The sequence below is a fragment of the Pelophylax lessonae genome (genome assembly GCF_965119305.1).
Source record: "Pelophylax lessonae genome assembly, chromosome: 3".
In the NCBI taxonomy this organism is placed as follows: domain Eukaryota; kingdom Metazoa; phylum Chordata; class Amphibia; order Anura; family Ranidae; genus Pelophylax; species Pelophylax lessonae.
In genome coordinates, this window is record NC_138770.1 from 426,111,592 (window position 1) to 426,138,814 (window position 27,223).

The 27,223-nt window shown below is 41.6% G+C and overlaps 1 protein-coding gene across 4 annotated transcripts in view; it reads left to right on the top strand.

Annotated features, from left to right (window-relative positions):
• LAMA2 (laminin subunit alpha 2) overlaps positions 1 to 27,223 on the top strand; it is a 1,405,743-nt gene that overhangs the window by 777,986 nt on the left and 600,534 nt on the right. For all 4 annotated transcript variants that reach the window (XM_082249565.1, XM_082249566.1, XM_082249567.1 and 1 more), the window contains exon 17: positions 21,295 to 21,422. In XM_082249565.1, the coding sequence (XP_082105691.1) occupies positions 21,295 to 21,422 (128 nt within the window). The remainder of the gene's footprint in view (positions 1 to 21,294; positions 21,423 to 27,223) is intronic.

Consider the following 27,223-nt stretch of genomic DNA (forward strand, 5'->3'; position numbering starts at 1 on the left):
TATATATATATATATATATATATATATATGGTTAATGCTATTCTATTCAATAAACTTTTTCCATTTAGCTCAGTGAGTTGAATATCATTTTCTACTTGTTTGCGTGTTGGTTGTGCACAAATCTGTTTTTTAACTCTCATTTGTAGTTATACGTTTTACCGATAGCTCTCACCTCTATTTTTGGGGAAAACTGGTACAGTTTTTTTTCCCTCTTTTCCTACTTTACTTCATTTTGAATTTGGTTAAAATCAATGTTTTCATGGAGGGGCAGTATCTTGAGGGACCAATTTTCTCAGTCTGTTGTACATTTATTTGTTGTCAGCTTAACAGAGAGCGGTTTTTCTCTAGTGTAGTCTGCTCAGTGGGCTCTGTTGCTGCTTATGCTGTCTTGAAGTTTCACCGTGTCCTAGCAACTATGGAAAGTGCTGGATTTAAAGCAGAAACCATGCAGATGGGAGCATCAAGCAAACAGCCCTGGCCAATTACAAGGGGAGGTGCCCCTAGGCATACTGGGTGCCTATATTTATATTCTAAGATCACATGGGCTTCTGGTCTTTCCTGGCAGAGGATTGCACCAGGCTGGGGGAGAAGCGCTCCCCCAACACTTGGTGCCATGTGGCCTCAGGTGGATGACCTGTGGACCGACAGAGGGAGAGTCTACAGTGCATCTGATCTGGTATTACAGTGAAAAAAGGCTGCCAGTGGTGCTTCAGGAGCCTTGTGATACACAGACACCCTAAGGAGCCTTAGGCAATTAATAGCTTCCCTGTGCTCTAGGTTAGCTGTGGGTCCACACAAAGAGAACACCGGCTTGTATTCTTAAAGCTTTGCCCAGCACTGTCCACTACTTTGCAAAGGGACATTGCTCAGATCTGTAATACGTTTTCTGCTGCTGGGAAGAATTCTTTATTTGCCTTCTGCAAGGACTTTAACTAAGTTCACTAGGAAATTAGGATAGAGCCCTCAGTGAGAATAGTTCAATTTGGAAGTATCCCACTATATCCCTTACCCTATCCAAGTTCTCCAATAAAACAACAAAAAACAAAACCTAGAATGGTCATTGGAGTAACAAGCAGAAGTGAGTGTGCACCTGGCCGCGTGAATCTACCTTGTGCCTGGCTGCGGAGCAAAAATTGGGGAAGACTCAGGCAACATACCAACGGCTTCTGCAGGGGTAGCGCTACACAAAGTTTTGCTTTTCATGGGATAGAAGTAAATATCTACAAAAAAGACAAGTGTCATCTGCATACATGTAACGTCATCCTTGACCCCTCTCCTAAATTCTACAGCCATTGAATGTTGTTAGAAAAGAGCAGCTGTCTCTATTTTCATGGCACAGATCAGGGACACCAAAATGCGTCCATGCCTAATACTTCAATGTAACGAGAAGGGTGAATTTATTCACTATCATTTAGGCCTTTAAAGTTGCACATAAAAATGATATCCATTTTATTAAAACACCCTCATATGCCAAACTTGGATAGAGTTTCCCACAAAAAAAGCCTATTCTAAAATGTTGCATGCTTTAGTGGCATTCTTAGCAAAACCTTCTCTGAGAGAGAAGTCTAAGCAGGCTCTTCACAATTTCCCCATTCAATAAAATGTTATAATGAGATTGTATGCTAGTTTGAAGCCTTTATTTTCAAAAGAGGATTTTTGTTTTGTGACTGTAATGAGCTCAACATAGAGCTGGCATCTGGGAATAGGGGAACCATGCATGTTGTGGACCTGATGCAGACCTCCCTTTGTAAAGTGGACATGACTAATGCTCAATTTTGATAATGCATTTAACCATCATATTATATGACACAGTTTTCAAGTTGTGTCATCTATTGTGTCCATCTATTGCGCTTTGTTTGTTGCAAGTGATAAAATCCTCTATTTTATTATTAATGTAAATAATGTTCAGTCAAAATGTATTTGACTCCCAGCCTTACGAATGATACCCTGATGTATCAAGGTTTTCAGCAGCAAAGGGAATGGTCAGAAACACCCCTTATTCTGAGATCTCAATGCAAAAAAAATTCTTTATGGGAATTATGTGAATGGATGCTTTTTGAGTGTTTACGTTGTATTATTCTTGCCAGATAACATAGCTTTCTGAAAGGGAAAATGAAAAAGTTTTCCTCTTTAAAGTAAAATTGAATTGAGCAGGATCCACAAACTTATTGAATTCCCCAAACCATTTAACAAAATGTCTCATGAGTTGCTGCTCTGAAACACACTGTAAGTCATATACTGTAAACTTTAGCATGTCAATGCAATTACATATATAGTCAGATTGAAAAAAGACACAAATTAATTTAACCAAGAGAAAAAAATAAAAATAAAAATGTATTTCTATACCCAGTTGATCCAGGGAAAGGCAAAAAAAAAAGAAAACCCCTTATAAAGCATGGTCCTGTTTGCACCAGCAATCCGATATTAACTGTATCAGCAATCCCAGGTGTTATTACCCATACGGTTTAATATCCATTTACTGTATATTGTATGCATTTTGTAATGTATCTATCTCTTTTTTTCAAACAATCTGAGCTGGACAGAACTATTTCTTAATGGAAGTATATTCCACATTTTCACAGTGCTTACTATGAAAAAAGACTTTCTGCATGAAATATTTTTTCCTAAAAACAAACAAAAAGTGACACACATTGCACAGGTATAGTCCTAGTCCACCATTTTCATTACTAGGAAGTTAGTTAATTTTGCTTGAGGTGACGCTGACAATGAAGTGAGTGCAAAGAGGCTAAATGAAAAATGGAATCAAAAAAGATGAAAAAAGCGTTTTATAAAAAAACAAAAAAAAAACAAACAAACACCTTATTTATGATATTCAGTGCTTTAGCAAGCTAAATATTGTATAATTAGAAATTGGACAACTGATTTAATAGCCATAATCTGATTTAGTTCACAATCTGATTTAATATCCATAATAACAATGAGCAAAGAAAAAAAAATGTATTGATGTTTTCTTACTTTTTTAAATCTTTTCATATTTCAGTACTATTAGGCCTCGTTCACACTGGGAATATTAATGTGTATGCCCATGTAGGACCATGTGCAGGTGCATATGAGTGCATGTCCCTGAATGCACACTGTGTGATGCACATGGATGTCAAATTGTGAGGAGCTGCTGTGTCCATGTAGTCACTGCATCCCAACTGATATCAATGGAAGTGGCTGCACAGGAATACACAGAACACCTGCGCATCTCCATGTGGTCATACATTGTCCTCCACAGGCATGCACTTTAATGCGCCTTGTGTAAATAAAGCCTTAAAGTAAATGCATGCTAATCCAACACTAATAAACTACAATGAGCTAGGTTAATAGGAATTAGTTTACTGGTCAGGCAGTATATGAACATTGTTGATGTAGCACCCTCGTAGGTAGGTGCTAGAGAGAATGTAGAGTTTTGAGTCCTGTCTGTTTACCAGAAGGACTGCAGGTAAGTCTATATTTTTCTCTGCCTAGCAGAGAGCAGGATCTGTTAGTGAGGTCTGCTCATTGGGCTCAGGTGCAACTCATTCTGCCTGCAGAGTGTTTCATACTGGTCCAATAGGGAGGCATATTGGACAGTGGGAGGAAATCTGACAAATAAGTGCACAGGCGTTTGTTACGGCCCTGGTGATTTGGCAGAGGAAAATTACCTCGGGGCTGGGATACTGTATAAATGCCAGAAGCACATGTACTAGGGTCTTTCAGCTAGATAGTGGATTCCCGAAGGGACGGGGACGGCTGCCTCCTCTTACGTAGAGGTGCCATGCCGCCTCAGGTAGTTGACCTGAGGGCCTGGAGAGTGCTAGTGAGGAACTTAAACCAGAGGTCTGGTGAAGCTGACTGAAAGGGGAGACACTGGAGGATCTTATTCTGCAGCGCAGTGAGTACAGATCTGTGTCAAGGGGCCTGACCTGAGGGGGGGCACCCCTGCAGCTAGAAGAGTCAGTGGATGGGTGTCAGTAAAGGGGATGCTAGTGAGTGTCCTGAAGATAATGTAGATTGACCAAGTCTATTGCTGGAGAGAAAAGAGCAAGGAGACTTAACCCTTTCCATACATGTGGCAGTATGGATTAAGCAGTGCAGCTGCTTCCACAAGCAATCTGGTGAGGCCAAATGAGAGTTGTCCTTCTCTATTGTGAATAGTTACAGTTGTAATATCCCACTGTTCCCTTCTCTCATCCAAGTTCCAAAATAAACACCTAAAACCAATACCCCTGGACTGTTTATTGTGTGACGAGCCATCAGGAGTAAGGAGAGATGTGTGAACTGTTCCCTAAGTGGCTGTGTGCTGGTAATTAGAGGGAGCCCAAGAAGTCATTATACAGCACGCCCTATAGGGACAGTGCTACTTTACCAGTAATAGTGACATCCTAGAAACAAAAGTTGTACTTTCTTCTTTCTTTTTTCTTTTTTTCTTTTGTTTGAGTATGCTTTTGTTTTAAATCTTGGATTCTTTTATTCTACCTACATTAGGGATATTTCAGATCCTGGGGAGACTCCTACATTACGTCTATCTTCCCTTTGAAAGTGTTTTGAAAATTTGATGAAATACATTTCTGATGAATGATAAAAGTCAAGATTCGTGACTCCAACATTCTCTAATTTATAACGTGCATCTTGTTATAACTGGAAAAGTTATTTGATCCATAAGTCTGCCTTGCAGAAAAGATTTTGTTCTAATCACCATTAATAAAACACGGCTGTCTCCATAATGATACCTTCATTGTTAGAGAAGGAGGTAAATGTGCTTGGCTTGCTTAAATGAATTACCTTGCTATATTTATTGATTGCGGCAGAATGCAGGTAGCTATTCATTTTTATTTTCATGTACTGAATTGTAGGTTGTTACTTACTGTGCAAGTCTGATGTCTATAATAAAATAATAGCAGCAATAAAGTTTTTTTTCTGCAACAAGTGGCAATTATAAAAAGATATTCATAGTTTTCTTATTTAGAAGCATTTTAGTCCTACTTTCCAGTATCCACTTTAATTTTATCTATTAATTGTTATTTTTTTAACTGAAGTTCAGCTTTAACTTAGCAGTATTGGATATTTGAAAGGAGTTGAATGGACTTTATAGGCACAAATAAAGGTGAAGTAAAAAACTTTTTTATTGATTGACATATAAAAACAAGGGGAACACCCCCAACACAGTTATACATAGCAATATATACATGGAAAAACACCGAAATATACCTTACAGTAAAACACAATTGTACATCAAATGTAAAAAATGGTTGCATAACACATGAGACGTGGTGATCTAGAGATAATATACAATACATCCTACAAGACTCTGGGACGATGCCAAAAATGACGCTAGACGTCCTCGAGTATGGTTGGTATAACCCTAAAAGTAAGGGATAGTTCATGTAGCCAGATGCCCTACATGTTTCGCTTGAGGAATCAAGCTTCTTCTGGAGCTACTGGTATACAGACTCTGTGTAACAGAATAAACCATTATTATCCATAACTTCATAAGTCATCTGTCTACAAATATCAGAAAATCTAAATATCCTAGACAGATACAGCAATAAATGTATCATATTTCATAAGGAACAAAGAATATGGGATAAGAAAATAATAACAGAAAATAACAAAAAAAGGGGGAAAGGAAAGAATATAGATGGTAATAATGTCATAGAAAATGCACAGTCAATCAGAACAAAGAAAAATAGAGCAAGGAAAGGGGAGAGTGGGAGATGTTCATTGCAGAGGGAAACCCAAACAGTACTATAATAAGAAGACGCTCTCTTTTTATGCACTCTTATATGTCGTTGCAATCTGATTTTGCAGTATGAAAATGGTTAGCCATGAATATTTTCCAAAATATCAAGTAAATAGTGTGGCGCTAAATCAATATGTAACAATATTAAATCTACAAACTTAATATATATAAAAACCTCAATAAATAGTAAGTATTATTAATATAAGTAATAGTAAATATGATGTCCCAATTCATAAAGTGCAAAAATAACGAAGAAAAGTTTATAAATTTGTGTAAAATTTCCATCATGATAAGAAGTATATAATCCTGTGCCAAAGTGAAGGTGTAAATAATGGCCTCTTACCCTGAAGTGAGGACCATATAAAGCTCAATAAAATATAAATAAAGTGCTCAATCCATAAAGTGCTTCAAGTGCTTGTCACTAGTTTTGGGCGAGAGATTCAGACTAAGCATAGGTTTGGCCCGAATATCACCCATTCGGGAAAAAAAAACAGATTTCGCCTCAAAGTTCGCCCCCCCCCCGAGCTCCCCACAATGCACTGCGTGCTGCACAGTGCATTCTAAGCCCTAACTGGGCTTTCCCGCTGAGAGCTGAATAAAAAATAAAGCATTGCTGGCAATAGAAAAATGTGAAAAAAATGGTGTGGGGTCCCCCCATATCCACACCTGGTCCTTTGGGTTTGATATGGATTTTAAGGGGAACCCAACACCAAAATTTAAGAAACAAAAAGGGCGGGGGCCCCCAAAATCTATACTAGATGCTTATCCGTGCATGCGCCCCCCCCTCTTGAACGATACTAAGCCACATGCTCTCAACATGTGGGGGTGCTTTGGGGGCAGGAAGGCTCTGCTTCCGCTCTACCCCAAAGCATCTTGTCCCCATGTTGATGGGGACAAGGGCCTCTTCTCCACAACCTTGGGCTGTGGTTGTGGGGGTCTGTGGGCAGGGGGCTCATTGGAATCTGTAGCCCCCTTTAGCAAGGAGGCCCCCCAGATCCCGCCACCACCTATGTGAATAAGTATGGGGTACATTGTCTCCCTATTCATTCACCAAAAAAAATCGTCAAAAATAAATAAAAACACCATGCTGTTTTTAATTTTTGGCACGGGGTTCCGGTTAAAATCCAAACTAGACCCAAAATCTGGTCTGGTATGGATTAAGGGGGACCACCACGCTGGTGTTTTTTTTTTTTTTAACATTCTTGTATTGCCATCAATGGTATTGTATTGCCAGCAATTTAAATGTAATATTTTTTCTTTATATATGTCAGTTTTACTGCAGCAAGTTCTATACATGATACAGATGTGTCACTTTAAAGGCAGACTAAGGGGATCCCCCAGGGACTACATACATTTTTCATTTTTATTGTTTCACTTTAATCATAATTAAAATCACTGCTTCTTTAAAAATTATCTTTTTTAAAAACTTTTTTTCTATTGATACATGTCCCCAGGGCAGTACTTGGGGCCCCCCATACCCTTTTTATGGCCAATAACTTGCATAAAAGCCTTTGAATGCCATAGGCTTTACTTGGATTTGAAATTTTTCCATGTACGGGAGTTCTAATGCAAACTGTAGCGGGGTGTTATTAGCTCATCACTACTTGTCACCACCATGATATCACTCCATGTTAAGTAGCTAAATCAGCCTCTTACTAAACAATATGGACCATTACAATAAAATGGGCAAGAGTACTTATGAAAATCAATGCACATCCCGCTTGTCTTCCCATTACTCCGATGTCAACCAAATGCAGAATGTAAAGCAACAGAGACAAACTTCATAGTGTAATATGTTAAAGAGGTTGAAAACCCATACATCGCATCGCATACTAGCTCATTATGAAATATTTACCTTAGAACGAGCCCCCCGTGCCGTCCACTTACCTGGATGATGGGCGACATGTCCAGTCGCCCATCTTCCGGGATCGCGGCATCCGGCCATCTGATTGGCCGGAGCCGCGGTGACGTCATTCCCGCGCACACGCGCGGGAGCCGATGGTCACGGCATGGGGCTCTGAAGGAACGGCACCAGTGGCTGTTCCTTCAGAGCGCATGCGCCAGTGATGTCACTGGCTGCATGTAAGGTAAATATCTCCTAAACGGTGCATGTTTAGGAGATATTTACAGTACCTATAGGTAAGCCTTATCATAGGCTTACCTATAGGTAAAAAGTTGCAGAGGAGGGTTTACTTCCTCTTTAATACCATGCCTCTTATTTAGAAGAAATACACTTACAAGATCTCCGTTACAATATAGCTAAAACATCCCAAGAGCTGTGTCTAAGCAAGTGGTCTCCAAACACTGATTTCCCGGCAGACAGATAGCGTGATGATGTCACATCCGATGTGTTTTGTCAAAAGATGACGTTTAATTTCCTGTGACATTTTTTATTCTGGTTGCAACAATTGTGCACAGTACATTACAAAAAGTGTGTATTCTGCAACACTAATAAAATAAAAGAGGGTGTTTTGCAAATTGTGTTATGCCCCCCCCAAAAAAAAGTTTCATTCTCTGTACTCCAATAAACAGAAGGGAGATTCTGCAACAATTTACTATCCATATCCATGCAGTTCTGCAGGGACACACTAATGATGATAGTAATATATAGTGGTCAGAGGCTGAATAACAGCATGTAGAAGGTCAGCACAGGAATCTGACACAGCTGCAGATCCTTGTGGTGGGTGCATTTCTGCAAGGGAGCAAAGATTCAAGTGAACCGTAACAAACTGGTATTTTTGCAAGCTTTTAAAATCTTTTTTTATTGACAGAGGTACTTTAACAGCTATTGCGCACTACAATGCTAAGGGTGTATGCATATATCTGCAATCCCCAAACCCACCTTAACATGAAAATTACAACAGGTCACTGCCCATCCCTGCATCCTGTGCTGCCTCATTTTTTCTGCTTCCTTTTGTAGAATGCATCTGTTTATTCTGCTAGCACTTGGCAGCAATGCAACTTGCCAAGTTGATGTTGTTGCCTTGCCAGTCTTGAAAGCTAGCTTGTATCAGGCTGCTAGCTCAGAATGGCTAGCACATTCTCTGTTTTTCATTCTTCTATTGGCCTTTTAGCAACATTTAGGAGAAGAGGCTAGCCACTTCATATGCCACATGTAGGCAGGTGTCTGAATAGTTTACTATGGTACATGGAAACATAGAAAAGTGACGGCAGAAAAAGACAGAGTAGTCCTTTGAGTCTGCCAATTTTTTTTTCCTTTTTTTTTGTTAACTTTATTTTCGAGTTGAATGTCTACAGCAGGCCTTCTCAACCTTTTTAATACAGAGGAACCCTTGAAAAAAACGTTATGCCACGGGGAACCCCTGCTAAATTATTCTATCACTAGCTCACGGCACATTTCCAAGGTCAGTAAGAAAGATCTATAGAGGCTTGCTGCGGTTCAGGAAATTGTAAAAAATAGTACAATAGTACACAGTTATTAGAAAGTTATTTTGAACTTAAAATACCCACTCAATGTATTACCTGAAATATCCATTCATCTTCCATCATGTTTATGGTCTAGGTAAAAAGAAAAAAGTAAAAGCAGCTGATTGGTTGTTATGGGTAACAAGAAAATGTTTCCACACCACAATTATTTTACATCAGGCTCTATGTGAGGGTAACATGAACCTGTCTCAGCTATAGTTGAATGTGCTTTTTTCACACTGGTGTGATTTTATACCGTGGGTCACACTGAGACTAATGACAATGAAAATAACATTGCTACCAATGGTGCCTGTTCAGCTGCGATGTGATTTGGCAAAAGGTCATGTGATAGTTTGGTGCGATATACATTGAAATTTGGACTGATATAATATGCCTACCACATCCAAAATGCAACCAAAGTCGCACTACATAACCTTACTGCAAATTGCATCAAAATCAAATTGCATTAGTGTGAACTGAGCTGAGATGTCAGCCAGTAATTAACTGCAGGGCTTTTTCAGCGGGAACGCGGGGGAACGCAGTTCCGGCACCTCCAGCAATGAATGTATGTAATGAAAAGGGGTGCTGGGGTGTGCTGGAGGGTCTTTTGATGCTGGCTGCTGGGAGAGTCTATTGTCGCTAGTGGAGATCCATTTTTGTCTATTGTTGCTGGGTACGTCTATTGTTGCTGGTGGAGGGTCAGTTGTTACAGGGTGGGATCTACTGTTGAGGGAGAGGTCTATTGTTGCTGGCTGATGGAGGGTCTATTGATGCTATTTTGTTGTGGGGGACATTGTTGCTGGGGGAGTCTATAGTTGTGTGGGGGATCTATTGCTGAGAGAGGTCTATTGTTTCTGGGGGGTCTACCATTGCTGGGGCAGAATCTAATGTTGCTCACAGCAGGGGAATTATTTTACTGTCTTTCTTCTTATCATTAACAGTTTACGTGCAAATCACTTAGTAGCATAAAATGATACTTGGTTCTGTATTCTGTAAAAGGGGCAGTACTGGGAGGTAGGTAGGAGGTGGAACAAAGGGACGGTGCTCAGAGGTGGGTAGGGGGCAGAAACAAAGGCTGACTAATTAGGCCGGAGTTCCTGCACCTATTCTCTGAGAAAAAAAGCCCTTATTAACTGTAATATTAACAGTGCAGGTATTAAAAGTAGACAATTCTAGCTTGAAACAACAGATTACCGATGCAAAGTTACTCTCCTGAGCTGTGAAGCCACACTTAACTAATGCCATATAGAGAATCAAATTCCTAATCCCGTTTAGGGAATCTGTATTGTGATAAAGGAGGCTGAAATTATGGAATTTTTTTAAAGCTGTTAAGGTTATGTTTTCATTTTAGGAAATGTATGGTTACAATAACACTAATAAAATAACCATTGGATCAGGGATCATTTGTACTCTGTATCTATGTGTTACTCTGAAGATGACCCACCCACTGATACCCAACATATGTATTCTTTACTCATTTTTTTTTTTTAAGTTCTGAATTTTGCTGATACATGTTTAGCACTGATCATAAAGTGCTGACAATGGAAAACGTTTACACAATTACACCAATTAAAGACCAGAGCATTTTTGGAATAAAGATGTTGGAAAGGGGGGGGGGGGCTGACTGGATGTGAGCCACAGCAACCGTCTTTGTGAGGAGATCCTGGTATCCTGACTATCGTCCTCCTCTGTTCTACAAGCCTGGTGGCAAAGATTTTTTACTCAGCAGCCCCTATTATTTTCCCCGCCTGCTTCCTCACTGTCATTTCTTGGCTGGCCCATCCTGTGCAGGTGATCAGAAGCCTCACCCTAATTCAGAATCCATATTGGACAGAATAAGACGCCATCCGCATGCCCCAGGACTCGCAGCACATCATCCTGCTCAGTAGAGCTGCCCCACTGCCCTTAGCAGACCTGGGAAGTCTTTCTGTGCAGCGGACCTTGGCCGTGATCTGCCATCCTCCTCATTACAGTGACCACCTCCACCATCTTGCCTGCGTGGACGGCCACCATCTTGGAGGAGCATGGAGCCCTCCTTGAGTCACAGATCCAGTGAGTGCCTCTTCCATACTCCTAAAAAAACTTTTTTTTCCTCTTAAGTCTCTTAGTTGCCAACATTTGAAAATAATTTCCAGGCACAGCTATCAATTACTTACTTGAAAATGTACCACACCCACTTCCCTGAAGCTCCACCCACTCCACATAATTAATCTCCGCCTACTTATCATCAGATTACCATCAGATCCCTACTTTACATTCAGAGCCCCCCCTTTCATTCAGAGTCCTCCTTTACATTCAGAGCCCCTCTTTACATGCAGAGTCCTCCATTACCATCAGAGCCCCTCTTTACATTCAGAGTCCCCCCCTTTACATTCAGAGTCCCCCTTTACATTCTGAGTCCTCCATTACCATGAGAGCCCCCCTTTACATTCAGAACTCCCCTTACCATTCAGAGTCCTCCATTACCATGAGAGCCCCCCTTTACATTCAGAACCCTCTTACCATTCAGAGCCCCCCTTTACATTCAGAGTCCTCCATTAACATCAGAGCCCCCTTTACATTCAGAGCCCCCCTTTACATTCAGAGTCCTCCATTACCATCAGAGCCCCCTTTTACATTTAGAGTCATCCATTACCATCAGTAGCCCCCTTACCATTCAGAGTCCCCCTTTACATTGAGTCCTCCATTACCATCAGAGCCCCCCTTTACATTCAGAGCCCCACTTTACTTTCAGAGTCCTCCATTACCATCAGAGCCCCCTTTTACATTCAGAGTCCTCCATTACCATTGGAGCCCCGCTTACCATTCAGAGCCCTCCGATTATTGGAATTCTGCATAGTGGGGAAGGAGAGAAGGAAATAAGAGGCCTGCAGCTGCAGGTATCAACCCGGTACGTTTTTTTTTTTTTTGCCGTTTTTTTAGAGCCAGCGGTCGGCTTTCAGGAGATAACAACCTCGGACGTTATCCCAGTGAGCAGGTCTGCCCGGGTCTCCCGTCCCACCGGGAGACCCTAGCAACCAGCCAGGACATCCGCTGGCTGGTTGGAGTCCTGAACAAAGTTGGATTTGGCTTTGATTGGGTCTCCAATCCTGTAACCCCGAAGCCACGTCACAATATCACTACCGATTTACTCGACTGCCAATGGTGCCTATTTAAAAAAACTGTCAGTATTCAAAAATTCAGATTTCAGTGTTTTGAATGCTTTGAAGTGCAGTGGAGGGGTCTGGGGTTTTTTATACCCCAGATCCCTCTATAAAGAGTACCTGTCACTGCCTATTACTGTCACAAGGTATGTTTACATTCCTTGTGACAGCAATAAAAGTAATGAGATTTAAAAAAAAAAAAAAAAAAACTGTGTTAAATAAAAAAATAAAACAAATAGGAAAAAAAAATATTAAAGCACCCCCTTTGCCGTGAGCTTGCGCACGAAAAAAAAAAACGCATACGTAAGTCGCACCCGCAAAGGAAACTGGTGTTTAAATCACACATGTGAGGTATTGCCGTGATCGTCAGTATGAGAGAAATAATTCTAGAAAAAGACCTCCTTTCTAACTCTAAATTAGTAACTGTTAATATTTTTAAAGCGTCGCCTATGGAGATTTTTAGGTACCATAGTTTGTCTCTATTCCACCAGCGGTTAGTTATCTATTTCCTGGAAGTGACATCTTTCACAATATACAAAAAAATTGGGCTTACTTTACTGTTTAGTTTTTTTTTTAATTCAGTGAAATTAATTTTTTCCAAAAATTGCGTTTGAAAGACCACTGCAGAAATACTGCCTGACAAAAAATATTGCAACGTCCGCCATTTTATTCTCCAGAGTCTTTGCTAAAAATAAATATATATATATAATGTTTTGGGGTTCTAAGTAATTTTCTAGCAAAAAATACTGATTTAAACAGTATCGTACCGATTGTCGGCCGACCGTTCGGCCGTCTTTTGTCCGGTGCTGTTTTGTTGGTTGAAATGTGCTCTAGACTGCACACAAATTTTGTCGGCCAACAACAACCAACTGCAGAAGTGATGTCCTGTTCTGGTCTACTTTTCGTGTGTTTTTTCTTCACTGAGCATGCCCAGTCTTGATCATCACATTTTTGTCGGCCGAAATCTGTACTGACTGACGAACAATTGGCCGTTCTTTGTTGGCCAACAAAAATTTTATACCCTGCACACCAGATTTTGTTCAGCCGAAAAGTCGCAGTCGGTTGTCGGAAGCATCATACTAACAAGCCGATAATCGGACCGATCGGACGTTGGCCGACAATTTACGGCCAACAATCGGTGCGTGTGTACGGGCCTTTAGTCCTTAAGTGGTTACTGAATACCATATCTATGTTGCATAGGATTACTTGCAAAAAAAAGTTATATTAACTCCCCTATGCTCCGTCATAGATTGGATGTTAATTACGCCAACTGTGATAACAACAAAATGTGTCGTTTGATTTAATGCCAGCAGTGTCAAATAGTATCATGTCTTCAGGAAGTATCTGAAACCATACATAAATGCTCACAAAAAAGGCAACTTTGCAACTTTACAAATCATGTTCTCTGTAGGCCAGTTGTAATATAGTCTAGTCTAGGCAACAAGCACATCTAAAGGGATCCCAAGGATATTTTTAAGGTAATGTACGCAGATAACTATGTACAGATGACTTTTCAAAGCCATTGAAGGAAAGTTAAACTGACAGGATCCTATATGATAACTCGTTGATTTGCCTGGACTAAAGGCTTCAGTTCATTTTTATATTTATTTACACTTGCCGAGTGCAGAATCTCCTTACTCAACAGTCCACTGTTTTATTTATGGAAAAAAAACAACCTAAAGCGCAAAACATGAAAGTAACAAAATCAGCATGTAATTGACAGAACTTTGAAATTTCCATCACCTTGGTTTCTCTCAACTGCTGTGAATCAAGAAAAATCTGGTAATGGCTGTGTAGACAAGAAAACGATTCCACGTAAACTCTGCAAAAGCCCTAAAAAGTATTTTTGAATGATTTTATTTAAAGAAAAGTACTGCTACTACAGCTATAAGTATTTGGTGTTTAACTAGCAAAACATTTACTTGTTTATTGGTTTAACTGTTGCATTCTGAGTGGACTGTATAAGACAAGTTATCATCTCAATCTCACCAGCATAATAAAAAAAGACTTTTAGAAATGCAGTTGAAATCCTATTAATAGCTAAATTAAAAAAAAATGGCAATCAATCAGATTTACTTTTTTAAAATACAGGTAGAATGATGTTTTCAAAAATCAGCATCAGTGTATAAATGGCTAACTGCATTGACTGACATGTTATATTGCTAACATGCTGAATGACCACATGTTACCATATGTCAGCCACGCTTGCTGGAATTCTGCTGCCTACTGTTTCCCAGTTTCAAGTGAACAAATTACCAAGAAATTGGTATGGTATTGAACCTGCGCTGATCCGTAATGCATAAATAAATGTGTAAATACATAAAAAATATCTAACAGCATCAAAATTCATTAGGTGACGGTGGCGTGAAATCAGGTGATAAAATCAGGTGGGTGATTACAACACCAGGTAGTGAGCCGTGAAATAGCCAATAGGTAAAACTTCTGGGTGTGCTACACCCTTACCTTACTGCTGTAAGGTTACAGCATTGAGAGATGGGTTTTCCAATAATCATGTAATCATCCCAAGGGGGAGGGGGAAGCTGACATGCAGGAGGGCTCGATAAGTGTCCTTACAGCTGCAGGAATGCAGCTGATAGCCGGGGTCCCTTGCACTCCTTGTGCCTTCCGAGAGGGGTCACAGTCTCAATTGACATTTTCAATAGCAGGTAATAGGGAATGTGGGTCCCGAGCAGTCTGTGATGCTGCACTTCCGCATTCAGCCTGTACGTCTCTACGTGTATCGTCACGGTCACGTGACTTCTTCAGGATTTTCATGGCCAGCGCTTTCTGATGTTTTTTTTACTATTTTTTATTGAAGCATTTGATTTGATTTTACTGTCACGCAGCCACTTTACCCTAAACCACTATTCACACTTCAATGTGATTTATGTATGTCATCCATTCATCATTAATTTGTATTTTGATGTCACTGCTAGATTTTGGACTGGGACTATATTTCCGGTTATATTTACTTTATTTTTCTTGCACGTATAGCACCTTACATTGAAACTCTGTTCACAACTCAGGAGTCACAACTACTTACGGTTTTATCCACATTATTGTTTTAGGTGCAGCCTTACTACTGCACCTTTGTTGCACTTAGCACTTTATATTGTCACCTTATCTACAACATAGAAGTCACAATTGTTTTTTATCTACCTATTGACTGTAGTATACCATATTTATTGATTTTTATTCTATTTATTTATGCATTACGGATAAGCGCAGCTTCCATACTATACAAATTGCTATACATTCAGTTATCTGTGAAAGGCTGAAATAGGGCCTGCAGCTATTTCCATCTTTTACATTGCCCTTTCTGATCTTTTCTTCTACCTACTAGTGATAGCGCAGGGGCTCTTTCTTATAAATTACCAAGAAAATTCACCTTCGACAGATTACAAAATGTGTTGTCAATTCACTGCACCAAAACCAAGTTGGTGGGGGCAGGGTGCTGTGCTGGTGATGGAGACAGGAGGATGCACCGCCGGCGAACAGGCCATCGGCTGTGGGGGGGGGGGGGGCTGTACCTGGTCGGGGCTCTGGCCAGCCTCCCTTTTTCTGCCTGTGCCATTTCTGAGGCCCTGGGAGCCTTGTGGTGCCACGCGGGGCATCCATTTTCTTGTAGCCTGTCTGCTTAATGCATAGGAGTCATGTTTGTGTAGTCCGGCGGCTATTTTTCGGTGGTTTGCCATTGAAAATAGCGGTGGCCCTGACAGGGGAGCCCTCTGGGTGGCGATTTTGGTGGTTGGAGCCACTCCTCATCCCCTGGTGCTGACTCCTGGATCTTTCATTTCCTGTTCGTGCAGTGCAGATTCTCCTGGTAGCTGCGGTGCCTGATTTCTGCGGGATGGTGAGTCTGGTGGGGTCTTCTCCCTTTCTACTGAGGATCAATTGGTGCTCTGTGGCTGGCAACCAGGTGGGCTGCCAGAGCGGTGGGGGTGGTCCCTTAGCAGTGTTTTACACTTTTTTGTGGGGTCCCCCTGGTGACGCATGGAGTCTTTGGAGCACATCTCCCCACTTGATTTCCTCACTGAGGCTGCAGGGCCCTCCAGGTCCCATTCAATCGATGCACTGACGGCAGTCCTGGAGTCCTTGGTGTCTTGGGTGGAAGTGTTTTTTGGGCGACTAGCTGGCAAAAAGCGGCCCCATCTCCCCTGCCTCATCAGTCTCATTAGATCCTGAATCTGATTAGGCTGTGGGTCACACTGCTGGGTCTGCGACCACATGCCCTAAATCATCCGATAGTGAGGAGGATTCCTTCTCTTCTGCAACCGCGTATGAAAAGGCGCTGGTGAACGCACTGTTTGTAGCTTTGCATGAGACCTTAAAGATGGAGGACTCAGCTGAAGCTGCAGGGGAGGCGCAGGTTCTCTTTGGCATTCACAAGCCATCCAGAGCAGAAAAGGTGTTCCCTTTCCCCTCCTAATTTGACAGAATTGTCACTTAATAGTGGGGATGATCAAAACATCCCCTTGGGGTCCCTTAGCGATTTTGCTAGGCGATACCCCTATGAGGAGTCCATTCTTAAGAACTGGACTGTTCTACCGGTGGTGGACCCTCTGCTTTCCAGAATAAACAAGGTAATCATGATTCCGGAAGAGTCCCTGGCCTTTAAGGACCCGCAATATGTACACCCTGGCTGCTTCGTCACTGAGGCCGATATTCACCATTGCCCTGGTGTCGCAGACTGACTGAATGAGCTAGGCTTTTGCACTGTGACCTGGAGGGGGAGTATCTCCTCCCCTGCCTTTGCTGAGCTGGTGAACCAACTGGTCCAGGGGCTGCAGTTTATCTGTGATATCTCTTAGGATACGGCTCCCCTAGTGGCTCGGCTCTCTATGTCGGCAGTGGTCCTTCGGCGTGTCTTTTGGCTCAAATGCTGGTCTGCGGACCAGACTTCTAAAAAGACCTTCCTTTTTATAGAGATTGCCTGTTTGGTGCTACCCTGGATTACATAATTAAAGGTCTCACAGGGGGTAAAAGTACCTTTTCTCCCGCAGGCTACTAAGTTCAAGGACCCTCGTTGTAGACGTGGACCCTCCATCTCGCTCATAAGAAGTTTTTTTCATCCCCTTTAGGGTCGACTGGCAAGGAATCGGAGCTCTTCGGCACTCCTCTGGAGGATCCAAATGAACTTGGTCTGGCAAGTCAAGAGGGGCTTCTCCAGACCCGCAGACAAGGCCCCTTCAACAAGAAGGTGCTCTCTCACCCGTATCTGTGGTGGGGGGACGTCTTCACTGTTTCCCGGACCCGTGGACTCCCCTGGTACAAGTCAGTGGGTACATGAGGTCATTCAGTTCAGGCTACAAGATTGAGTTTCATTCTTACCCTCTGGTAAGGTTCTTCCTTCCAATGTGTGACTGTCCCCGGTCCGCTTACAGGCTCTTTTTGGGGCGAAGCGAGACCTTTTACTTTGAAGGGTGATAGTCCCGGTTCTGACTTTGGAAAGTTTTCAGGGGTTTTACTAATACCTGTTTACAGTCCCCAAGAAGGAAGGCAAGGTGTGTCCAATTCTGGACCTCAAGGCACTGAACTGCTTTGTGTGGGTGCAGAAGCTTAGAATAGAGTCTGTTTGCACGGTGCTGGCTTCCCTGCATCAGAGAGATTTCCTTGCCTCCATCAACATCAAAGACGCTTCACATTCCAATATGTGTCAGTCTCAAGCACTTCCTCCGCTTTGCCGTGGGAGAGGAGCATTATCAGTTTGTGACATTACCCTTCAGTCTCGCTTCTGCTCCTAGGGTCTTCATTAAAGTGTTGGCCCCGCTGCTATCATTGTTACGCCAGTGGGGAATCGCGGTACTGGGCTACTTGGAGGACCTCCTTCTGTGAGACGAGAGTCCTACTGCTCTGATGGAAAATCTGGAAATCACCATACAAGCTTGAGGGTGTTTGGCTGGATTCTGAATATTCAGAAGGCTGCTCTGCTTCCGTCCACAAAGCTGGGCTATCTGGGTCTGACTCTGGACTCAGCCTTAGCCAGAGTGCTCCTTCCCCTGGAAAAACTCCAGAGACTGCAGGTTGCAATTCATCTCCTGTTGTCTAGCAGATGGTAATCCCTCCGGACTTACATGCGGGTGCTGGGCCTGATGGTGTCTACCTTTGAGGCCGGTCCATTTGCACAGTTCCATATGAGGTCTCTGCAAGGGAGATTGTGGCCAAATGGGACAATAATCCACAGTCTCTGGACAATCAGATCCAGCTGAGCTGGGGAATGAAAGAGTCCCTGATATGGTGGCTTCGTTCTTCGGCTGGGCAAATCCTTCCTCCCTTGAATTGGACAGTGGTCACCACGGATGCTAGACTGTCTGGCTGGGGAGGCATCCTTGGCAAAATTGCTGCTCAGGGGGTCTGGACACTGGAAGAGTCCAGACTACCGTTCAATGTCTTGGTACTCCAAGCGATAAGACAGTGCCTGGAATATTGGGCAAATCGTCTTCAGGTATGTCCAGTGTGCATTCAATCGGACAATGCCATGGCAGTGGCTTATGTTAATCACCAGGGGGAGCACAAGAAGTGTCCTGGTGGCTCTGGAGGTAGCCGGCATTCTAAGGTGAGCAGAATGGTCCATTCAAGCCCTCTCTGCCATACACATTCCCGGGGTGGAAAACTGGCAGATGGATTACCTCAGATGGCAGGTGTTTGACCAAGGGGAGTGGTCCCTTCATCCGGAGGTTTTTCATCAGTTGTGTCTTAAGTGGGGCATCCCCAAAGTGGATCTGTTGGTGTCCCGGCTCAACAGAACGGTGCAGAGGTTTGTTGTGATCACAGGATCCTCTAGTGGACGCCATTGATGCACTGGTAGCCCCATGGGGTCAGTATCATCTGATTTATGCCTCCCCTCCTCTAAAGCTTCTGCCAATACTTCTATGCAGGATCGAGGCAGAAGGGATTCCAGTCATCTTTGTGGCCCCAGACTGGCATTGCCGGGCTTGGTACGCTGATCTGGTGTGGCTTGTCGCCAATGCTCCTTGGAAGCTTTCTCTCAGGGAGGATCTGCTGTTCCAAGGACCAATCTTCCATCCTGCTTTATAGTCGCTGGCTTTGACGGCTTGGCTGTTGAATGCCAGGTGCTGCTGAATAAAGGTTTGTCTGAGTCGGTGATTCCAACAATGTAAAAAGCTATGAAATCTACTTCTAGGAAGGTCTACCATCGTATATGGAAGACGTACATTGCATGGTGTGAGTCTCTTAGAGTTCATCCTTGCTCTTTTTTTGGTGGCTCGGATCTTGACCTTCCTTCAATTGAGGGTTGAGCAGAAACTGGCCTTGAGTACTATCAAGTGTTAGGTGTCGGCCTTAGCAGTCTTCTTTTAAAGGCCCTTGGCCACCTACTCCTTGGTGCATACTTTTCTTAAGGGAGTTGTGCACTTGACCCCTCCAGTGCTGTCTCTGTTGCAGCCATGGAACCTCAATTTGGTGCTCTCAGTTCTCCAGAAGCCTCCTTTTGAGAATCTTCAGGGGATTCTCCCGCTTACGCTGTCCCAGAAGGTGGTTATCTTGGTGGCTTTCACCTCTGCATGCAGGTTGTCTGAATTGGTGGGGTTATCCTGTCATTCACCTTACTTGGTGTTTCACAGTGATAAGGTGGTTCTTGGCCCCTGTCCGTTGTTCCTTCCTCAGGTTTTCTCTGATTGGCATTTGAATAAAGACATTGTGTTGCCTTCCCTGTGTCCCAGACCAAAAAATCCAAAGGAAATTGCTTTGCATTCCTTGGATGTGGTCCAAGCGATTAGGGTATACCTGGCATCTACGGAGCCTTTTAGGAAATCAGACTCACTATTTGTGCTCACGGATGGGCCTCAGAAAGGGTTGTCTGCTTCCTCTGCAACCATTTCCAGATGGATCAGACAGACAGTGATTCAGACCTATTTTATCAAGGGTCAGGTTCCTCCTTTCCCTGTCAAGGCGCACTCTACTCGGGGCACTTCCTGGGTCTTCCGTCATCAGGCATCAGTGACGCAGGTTTGCAAGGTGGCCATCTGGTCATCAGTGCACACTTTGACAAAGTTCTATAAAGTGGATGTGTTGACATCTGCGGATGCTTCCTTTGGCCGCATGGTTTTGCAGGCTTGCTGTTTAGAGGACCTGGTCCTCTTTGAGGGTGCACTGTTTTTTTTTAGGTGAGCTCCAGTTGTTTTGGTTGAACTCCTGTTTACCTGGTGGGCTATAGTTTAGCCTTGGGAGTTTCTTTTTTGTTGTTCCCACCCCTCATGTTTAACACTGCTTTGGGACGTTCCAATGGTTAACAAGATCAGGAGCTGTGTCCATCAATGAACGAAAGATAAAAAGGATTTTTGACTTAACGTAAAATCCATTTCTCTGATGTTCATTGGCAGACATTCACATCACCCACCCCTCTGTAGAGTTGTAATTCTTCTGACACTGCTTGTAACAAAACTGAGTAGCAGAGAGAGGGAGTATACCCCCTGGGACTGCCCATAGGCATAGCCCGAGTTTTTCTGCCTGGTTTCCTACTCCTGTAGGGGGCAGTATAACCCAGAGATTAAGAAGATCAGGAGCTGTGTCCGTCAATAATATCAGAGAAATTGATTTTACGGTAAGTCAAAAATCCAATTTTTTTGGCTTCAGTGCACTGTAATGGTGATCAATAATGATCATGGACCCATACAGAAAATGCTACCCTTTTTGCAACATTGGCTGCAAAATAATGAAAATATGCAGAAAATAGAAGTAAACCAGGGACTACAAAAATGTGAAGACATTACTGACCTCTGAAAATAGAAATTCATCTGGCTGTCAGGTTGACCCTTTGGTTTTACACCAGCGCATGTTAATGAACAAAACATGCACATTCCATGTTGCTGTAATGCACACGTTATCACAATGCAATATTATGAACCCAACTTCAGTGTTTATATTAGTGCTCTCTGCTTTTTAACATATATACAGTATATATATATATATATATATATATATATATATATATATATAAATATTTGCTTAATTTATGCATCTCCTGTTTTGTTTTAGAACTGCCAGCACAATACCTATGGCCGCTACTGTGATTACTGTCTGCCAGGCTTCTATGGCAATCCAACTGATGGCACCAATGAGGACTGTTTCCCTTGTGCCTGTCCTTTGGGCATAGATTCTAACAAGTAAGTATTAGTGTATAGTCAAATAAAAGGTTTGCCTAAACCTAGGTTTTAAGAATATATTTGGAACTGAGAGCCTTACAAATAACTGGATTAAAATGTGCTGGTTTATAAAAAAATTACCAAGCATTTAATTTGTTGCAAAATGGTTCTTGAAAAGGAACTAAATTCTGCATTCTGTGCCCAAAAATACAGACAGAGGGCAAAAGAACAATATTACCTGTTTTCTCCCTGCAGTTGATCTTTTCCAATCACTAGTTGACCATGTTTTGTTTTACACTGTGTGTGGAGACATCTACCTTGGTAGAGACAGCACTTTGTTTCCATGTCAGAGCCTCCATGAAAGGAGAACTGGGAGTAGCCACAGAAGTGACACCGAATCTATAGTTCATATTCCTATCACAAACCTTCCTGGTTTGTAGGCTCATGTGTGCTGGGTGCTGAAGCGATCACCAGTTGGCAACCGGATTAGTTACAAGTAAATACATATTCGCCAGCACACCAAGGATCTTGCAAAAACAGTCCAATGCCTGACGAAGGGGTCCTTTGCGGCTCCGAAACGTTGCACAATTTTTTGATGTGATCGTATCTTGAATAAAGTTTTTTGGACTGCTTTTGCAAGATCCTTGGTGTGCTGGCGAATATGTATTTACATGACACCGAATCTCACTCCAAATCTACGAAGACTAGCAGTCAGAAGCAACAGTACCTTAGAACTCACACTGCAAAATTACATCTGTGAAAATATAGGCCCAGGACCCTTACATACCTGGAAGTGCACTGCTATTTTCATGAGGAATTTAAGACAAAAAAATATCTGGTGTATTGCTTACACAATTAGCACTTCTAGATGTTCCCTATATAATAGCAAATCTTCACTTTTTGAGTTCAGTTATATTTTTAAACAAAATGGTACTGCCAGATTTGTACTATACAAACCACAAAATAAAACAGTATTGTCACCTACAGTTCATCAAATTGCACTGCTGGTGCCTCAATAGATCGGGGTAGGAAAAATTTAAATTCAGGGTGTCCTTTTCATAGTATTATACATATTTAAAACGAATATCTTAGACATATAATGTTGAAATAATACTTTTTTCTGTCCAAAATAATTTTTGCCTAGTTTCCCATTCCAACCTGTTTAATAACAGAAATTGTAGGAGATATGTTGCAGACAAATGACTAAAAAGATTTTTTTGTTGCCAATAGGTTTTTTCCTCAAACTTACTTATCCAAACAATGACAAAACTAGCAGATTATATGAATAATAAATGGTTCATAAAATGCTACACAAGAAGAGCAAACATTTATTTTTCATTATCAAGGTTGTCAAATACAAATGGATTGATTTAAGTCCCAGGCAGCGCTAGAAGAGTGCGCTGACTTTCTTTATCAGTGAAAAGGACAGCTGTGGGCCCCTTGTGTACATCATAAAGTAGCCAAATCAAATTAAGGTGTTTTCGTCATCCAGATATAAAAATCCCATTTATCGCTGAATGGTTAATGAATTTCTGCAATTAAAAAGCTAAATAAAATACCCTGCAGGGGCTAACGCAGGAATTTGGCAAGAGAAAGACTAGCAATGTTATTTACCAAAGCCTTTATATATTGCACTTATAGGTACTCCATAAAATATAAATTACTTTATATGAATGTTAAATTACAGTCCAAAATAACTGCTGGGTAAAAAAATATAACTTTTATTAAGTTTTTTATTTAATGTGGCAGAAAAGAATACAGGAACTAAAGTGGAGTTGTTGCCCATAGTGGAAAATTTGTGATCTATCTGAAAATGAAATGAGGAATTTTATTGGTCTTCTTTTCTACAGTTTTTAATAGCCCCAAAGGGGGGAAAATGCCTCAACAAAAGCAATATTGAAATATCTTTTCTTTGCCAACAAGTAGATGTCTTTGTTGCCCTTAACTACCATCAGGTCCCCATTTTTAAATTTGTAATGTGCCGTGGAGCCATAGAAGGGAAAACATTTGCAATACAGCACTATTTCCAGACAGCTTTCACAATGAGGTCCCCAAAAGTATGCACAGTACGTTTTTTATATACAATAACTGTGAAAAGCATTATTAAAAAGTTAAAGCCCAACTGGAATTCTCACATGAATAGAATAAGCCAGCATGAGCAAGGAGAAAGTAAGTAATACTCCCTCATCTGCAAACCCCCTAGAATCAATAAACATTTAACCCTTGCAGTGTGAAGAGGGCCCCACTACAAAGTTAGATTTTTTGTTGTGCCCAAAATTGCACTTTAATAATAATAGCAATTCAAATAGAGTGTAGAGAAATTGGAATTTTTAAAGTAAATTATATTACTGATATAATTTGAGTAATATGTGTACATCCTTTGCCAATGTATGATAAAGATTTTTTACAGGTTTTGGAAAAATATTTTTTTTTACATGAGTCACTGATTTTATACTTTTGCATTTGTCTTTAGAGCTCATTTACATTTGTGTGGTGCACTAATACTCATTTTTCCACACATTATCGTACATTGCAGCAATACAGTAAATTGAATGTATGTGTTTAAAAATAATCAGCGCAACCAAAACAAAAACAAAGTTATACATTTAACAATATTATTATGACTGCTGCTCATACTTTTAGAGCCCATTCAGACTGGCGCGATCTGACTTTGGGGGGGGCGACCTGTGAAGTCGCGGTGCAGAGACTTGCAGAGACTTCATATAATTGAAGTCAATGCAAGTCGCCTCCAGGTTAGGCGACTTGGTCGACTGACAAGTCGCGCTAGTGTGAATAGACTCTTAAAGTGTGTCTACCCATCTCACAAAGCAATACTATATTAAAACATACAAGTGTAGCGCTGTCAGTATGTAAAACAAATAAATGACAAAAAACTGTTTATATTAAATGATACAGTATGTTTAATAATCAGACAATATATATTTCAAAGTCCCATTTAAGCGAATCCACAGCAGTGCAACTGTAGTCCTTTAAATAACTTATATCCAAACGTGTTCTGTGCCCACCACCTTCTGACAAAATTCCTGCTCACCTCCAATAAATGACCCCACCACAGAGTCAAACCATCCTTTATAGTCCTCCACTACAGATGGTATTGGATAATACTGGAACGCATCTTCTGGTGGCCCCACTGAATCCTCAGACCTCCATCTCTTTTTCTCGATTTACGTTGAATATATCATAAAAACAGAAATCGAGAAACTATAGTGCTATCTATACCAAAATGTATTTATTGATAACAATGGGATAAAACACTCACAAAGGTATAAGTACAATGGACATATCATCAGCTCACCACACTAATACAGATATGGTAAAATGTCATCAAGGACAACGACTCCTCTCACCCGTACGCGTTAGCAGGAAGCTCTGTGGTGGGGTCTTTTTTTGGAGATGAGCAGGAATTTTGGCAGAAGGTGGTAGGCACTGAACACATTTGGATATAAGTTATTTACAGCACTAGAGTTGCACTGCGGTGGATTCTCACATTTTTTTTGTACACTTTTTTGGTGAATGGGTAGGGGTACGATGTACCCGATATCCATTCACATAGGGGGGCCGGGATCTGGGGGACCCGTTGTTAAAGGGGGCTTCCAGATTCTGATAAGCCTCCCCCCACAGACCCCCACAACCACAGCCCACGGTTGTCGGGAAGAGACAACATGGGGGCAAGGTGCTTTGGGGTGGGGGGGCAAAGCACCCACCCCCCCATGTTGAGGGCATGTGGCCTGGTATGGTTCAGGAGGGGGGTGCTCGCTCACCCCAACCCCATCAGGGCCAGCCAGGCTCTGTGCTCGGATAAGGGTCTGGTATGGATTTTACAGGGAACCCCACCCACGAGGGGTCTGGTATGGACTGGGGGGAAACCCACGCCGTTTTTTTCATTTTTTTACCTGTATTGCCGGGAGCCAACAATATATTACAACCACAAGCAAGTTTAAATAACATTTTTTCCTTTAGAAATGTCAGTATTGCTGCAGCAGGCTACAAACATCGCACAAATGTGCTACTTTACAGGCACATTAAGGGGGCCCCCCAGGCATGATATTTAAAGGAATTTTTCATTTTATTGTTTCACTTTAAGCATTATTAAAATCACTGCTCCTGTGAAACTGATTGTTTTAAAAAAAATGTTTGCATTGATTCAGGTCCCCCAGGGTAGTACCCAGGTCCCCATACACTTTTGTTGGGCCAATAACTTGCATTTAAGCCTTTAAAATTAGGACTTTTGATTTTTCATGTTCATGTCCCATAGACTTTAATGGAGTTTGCATGTTTGCTAGAACATTTCCCCTGTTCAAGATGTTCTGTTGCGACCTGAACAGGGGGATGTTCGGCTCATCACTAATGCTTACATCAATGAGTGACTATCGTGGCACTGGTGAGAATTGCCAAAATAGATATAGGAACCATCTCCCCCTCCGTTCCATAGCTCTTGTCACCCTACCAAAAAGCATTCCGCAGAAGCCGGATGTGACGTCACTGGAGTTTGAAATTGAAGCCAAACTCCAGCTAACATTTTGTCAGCGGATACAGAACCAGTTTTCTTCAAATTGAGATAAAGGATTTACATTAAAAAATAAATAAAAGCTGACCATTATAAGCAACCCTGTCAGTGGTAAATGGTTTGTCTAAACCATCTAACTGCTAAATGTGCAGGACAGCTTGTTCTATTCAAAAACAACAGACTTACTGGCTAAATCACCAGGTAATGATAAAAAGATGACAGTCTAAAAAAGAAAACAAATGCAGCCATCACATCTAAGAATTAAGTAAGCTGCAATATAATGAAAAATATTAAAATATTTTACTTACCTGACAGTAATTTTCCTTTCCTGATGCATAAGCACGACAGCATACATGTATGGGTATAGGCTCTGCCCCTCGCCCAATCAGGACTGGTTATACTATATAAATGAGTCACCTCTCTAGGGTGGCATTCTCGTAACTATACTCAAATGCGAAACCCCCAAGGAGGGGCCTGTATGCTGTCATGCTTATGCATCAGGAAAGTAAAATTACAGTCAGGTAAGTAAAACATTTTCCGTTTTCCTGACACAAGCACGACAGCATGCAGGTAACAAAACCCATAAGGGAGGACCATGCTGAAATGTTTTAATCCACATATAATTAGACTCATTTAGAACTGAAGTCAACACCCCTGTTTCCAATGTTGCTTGATTAAATTTGTAATAGTCTAAAAATGTTTTTTAGTATATTAACCTCGTTAGTATCCTGTAAAAATAATTCTGGACCTATGAATTCTGCCCAGGAGCACACCGTCCTTCTGGTAAAGTGGGCTCTGCACTAGATTAATGGATTCATCTTTGCCCTATAAGCCCCCTAAACTACTTTGACCTGAGGTGATGCCATCATCCTAGTGGACAGTGAAAGTCTTCTTCTGATACCGCCAGGCCTGAAGAGGCCACTGTCTGACCTTCTAGAGAAGGGCCACTTCCATGTGGAAGGGTTTTTTTGGTGCCTCGAACCAGGAAGATTGGGACTTTATGGGCAAGTGAACATTGGTGCAAATGGGTAAATGAAAAATAAGCAATATATTGTAAAAATAAAAGGCAATAATTTTTTTTAAAAATGCTGGTTTCATGTATATAGGCAATTTATTCTGTGAACATGTGCTTGGGGGGAGACCCCAAGTGTGAGGAAATAAAAGAGGTGATTCCGAAGAATCAGTGACAGTAGTGCATTTGTGACATTTGTGAGGATTTTTTGGCTGTTTCCCAATGGATGTTGAATAGGACAGAGTGTCCACAAAAAATCCCCAATTGCTGACGCGTTTCGGC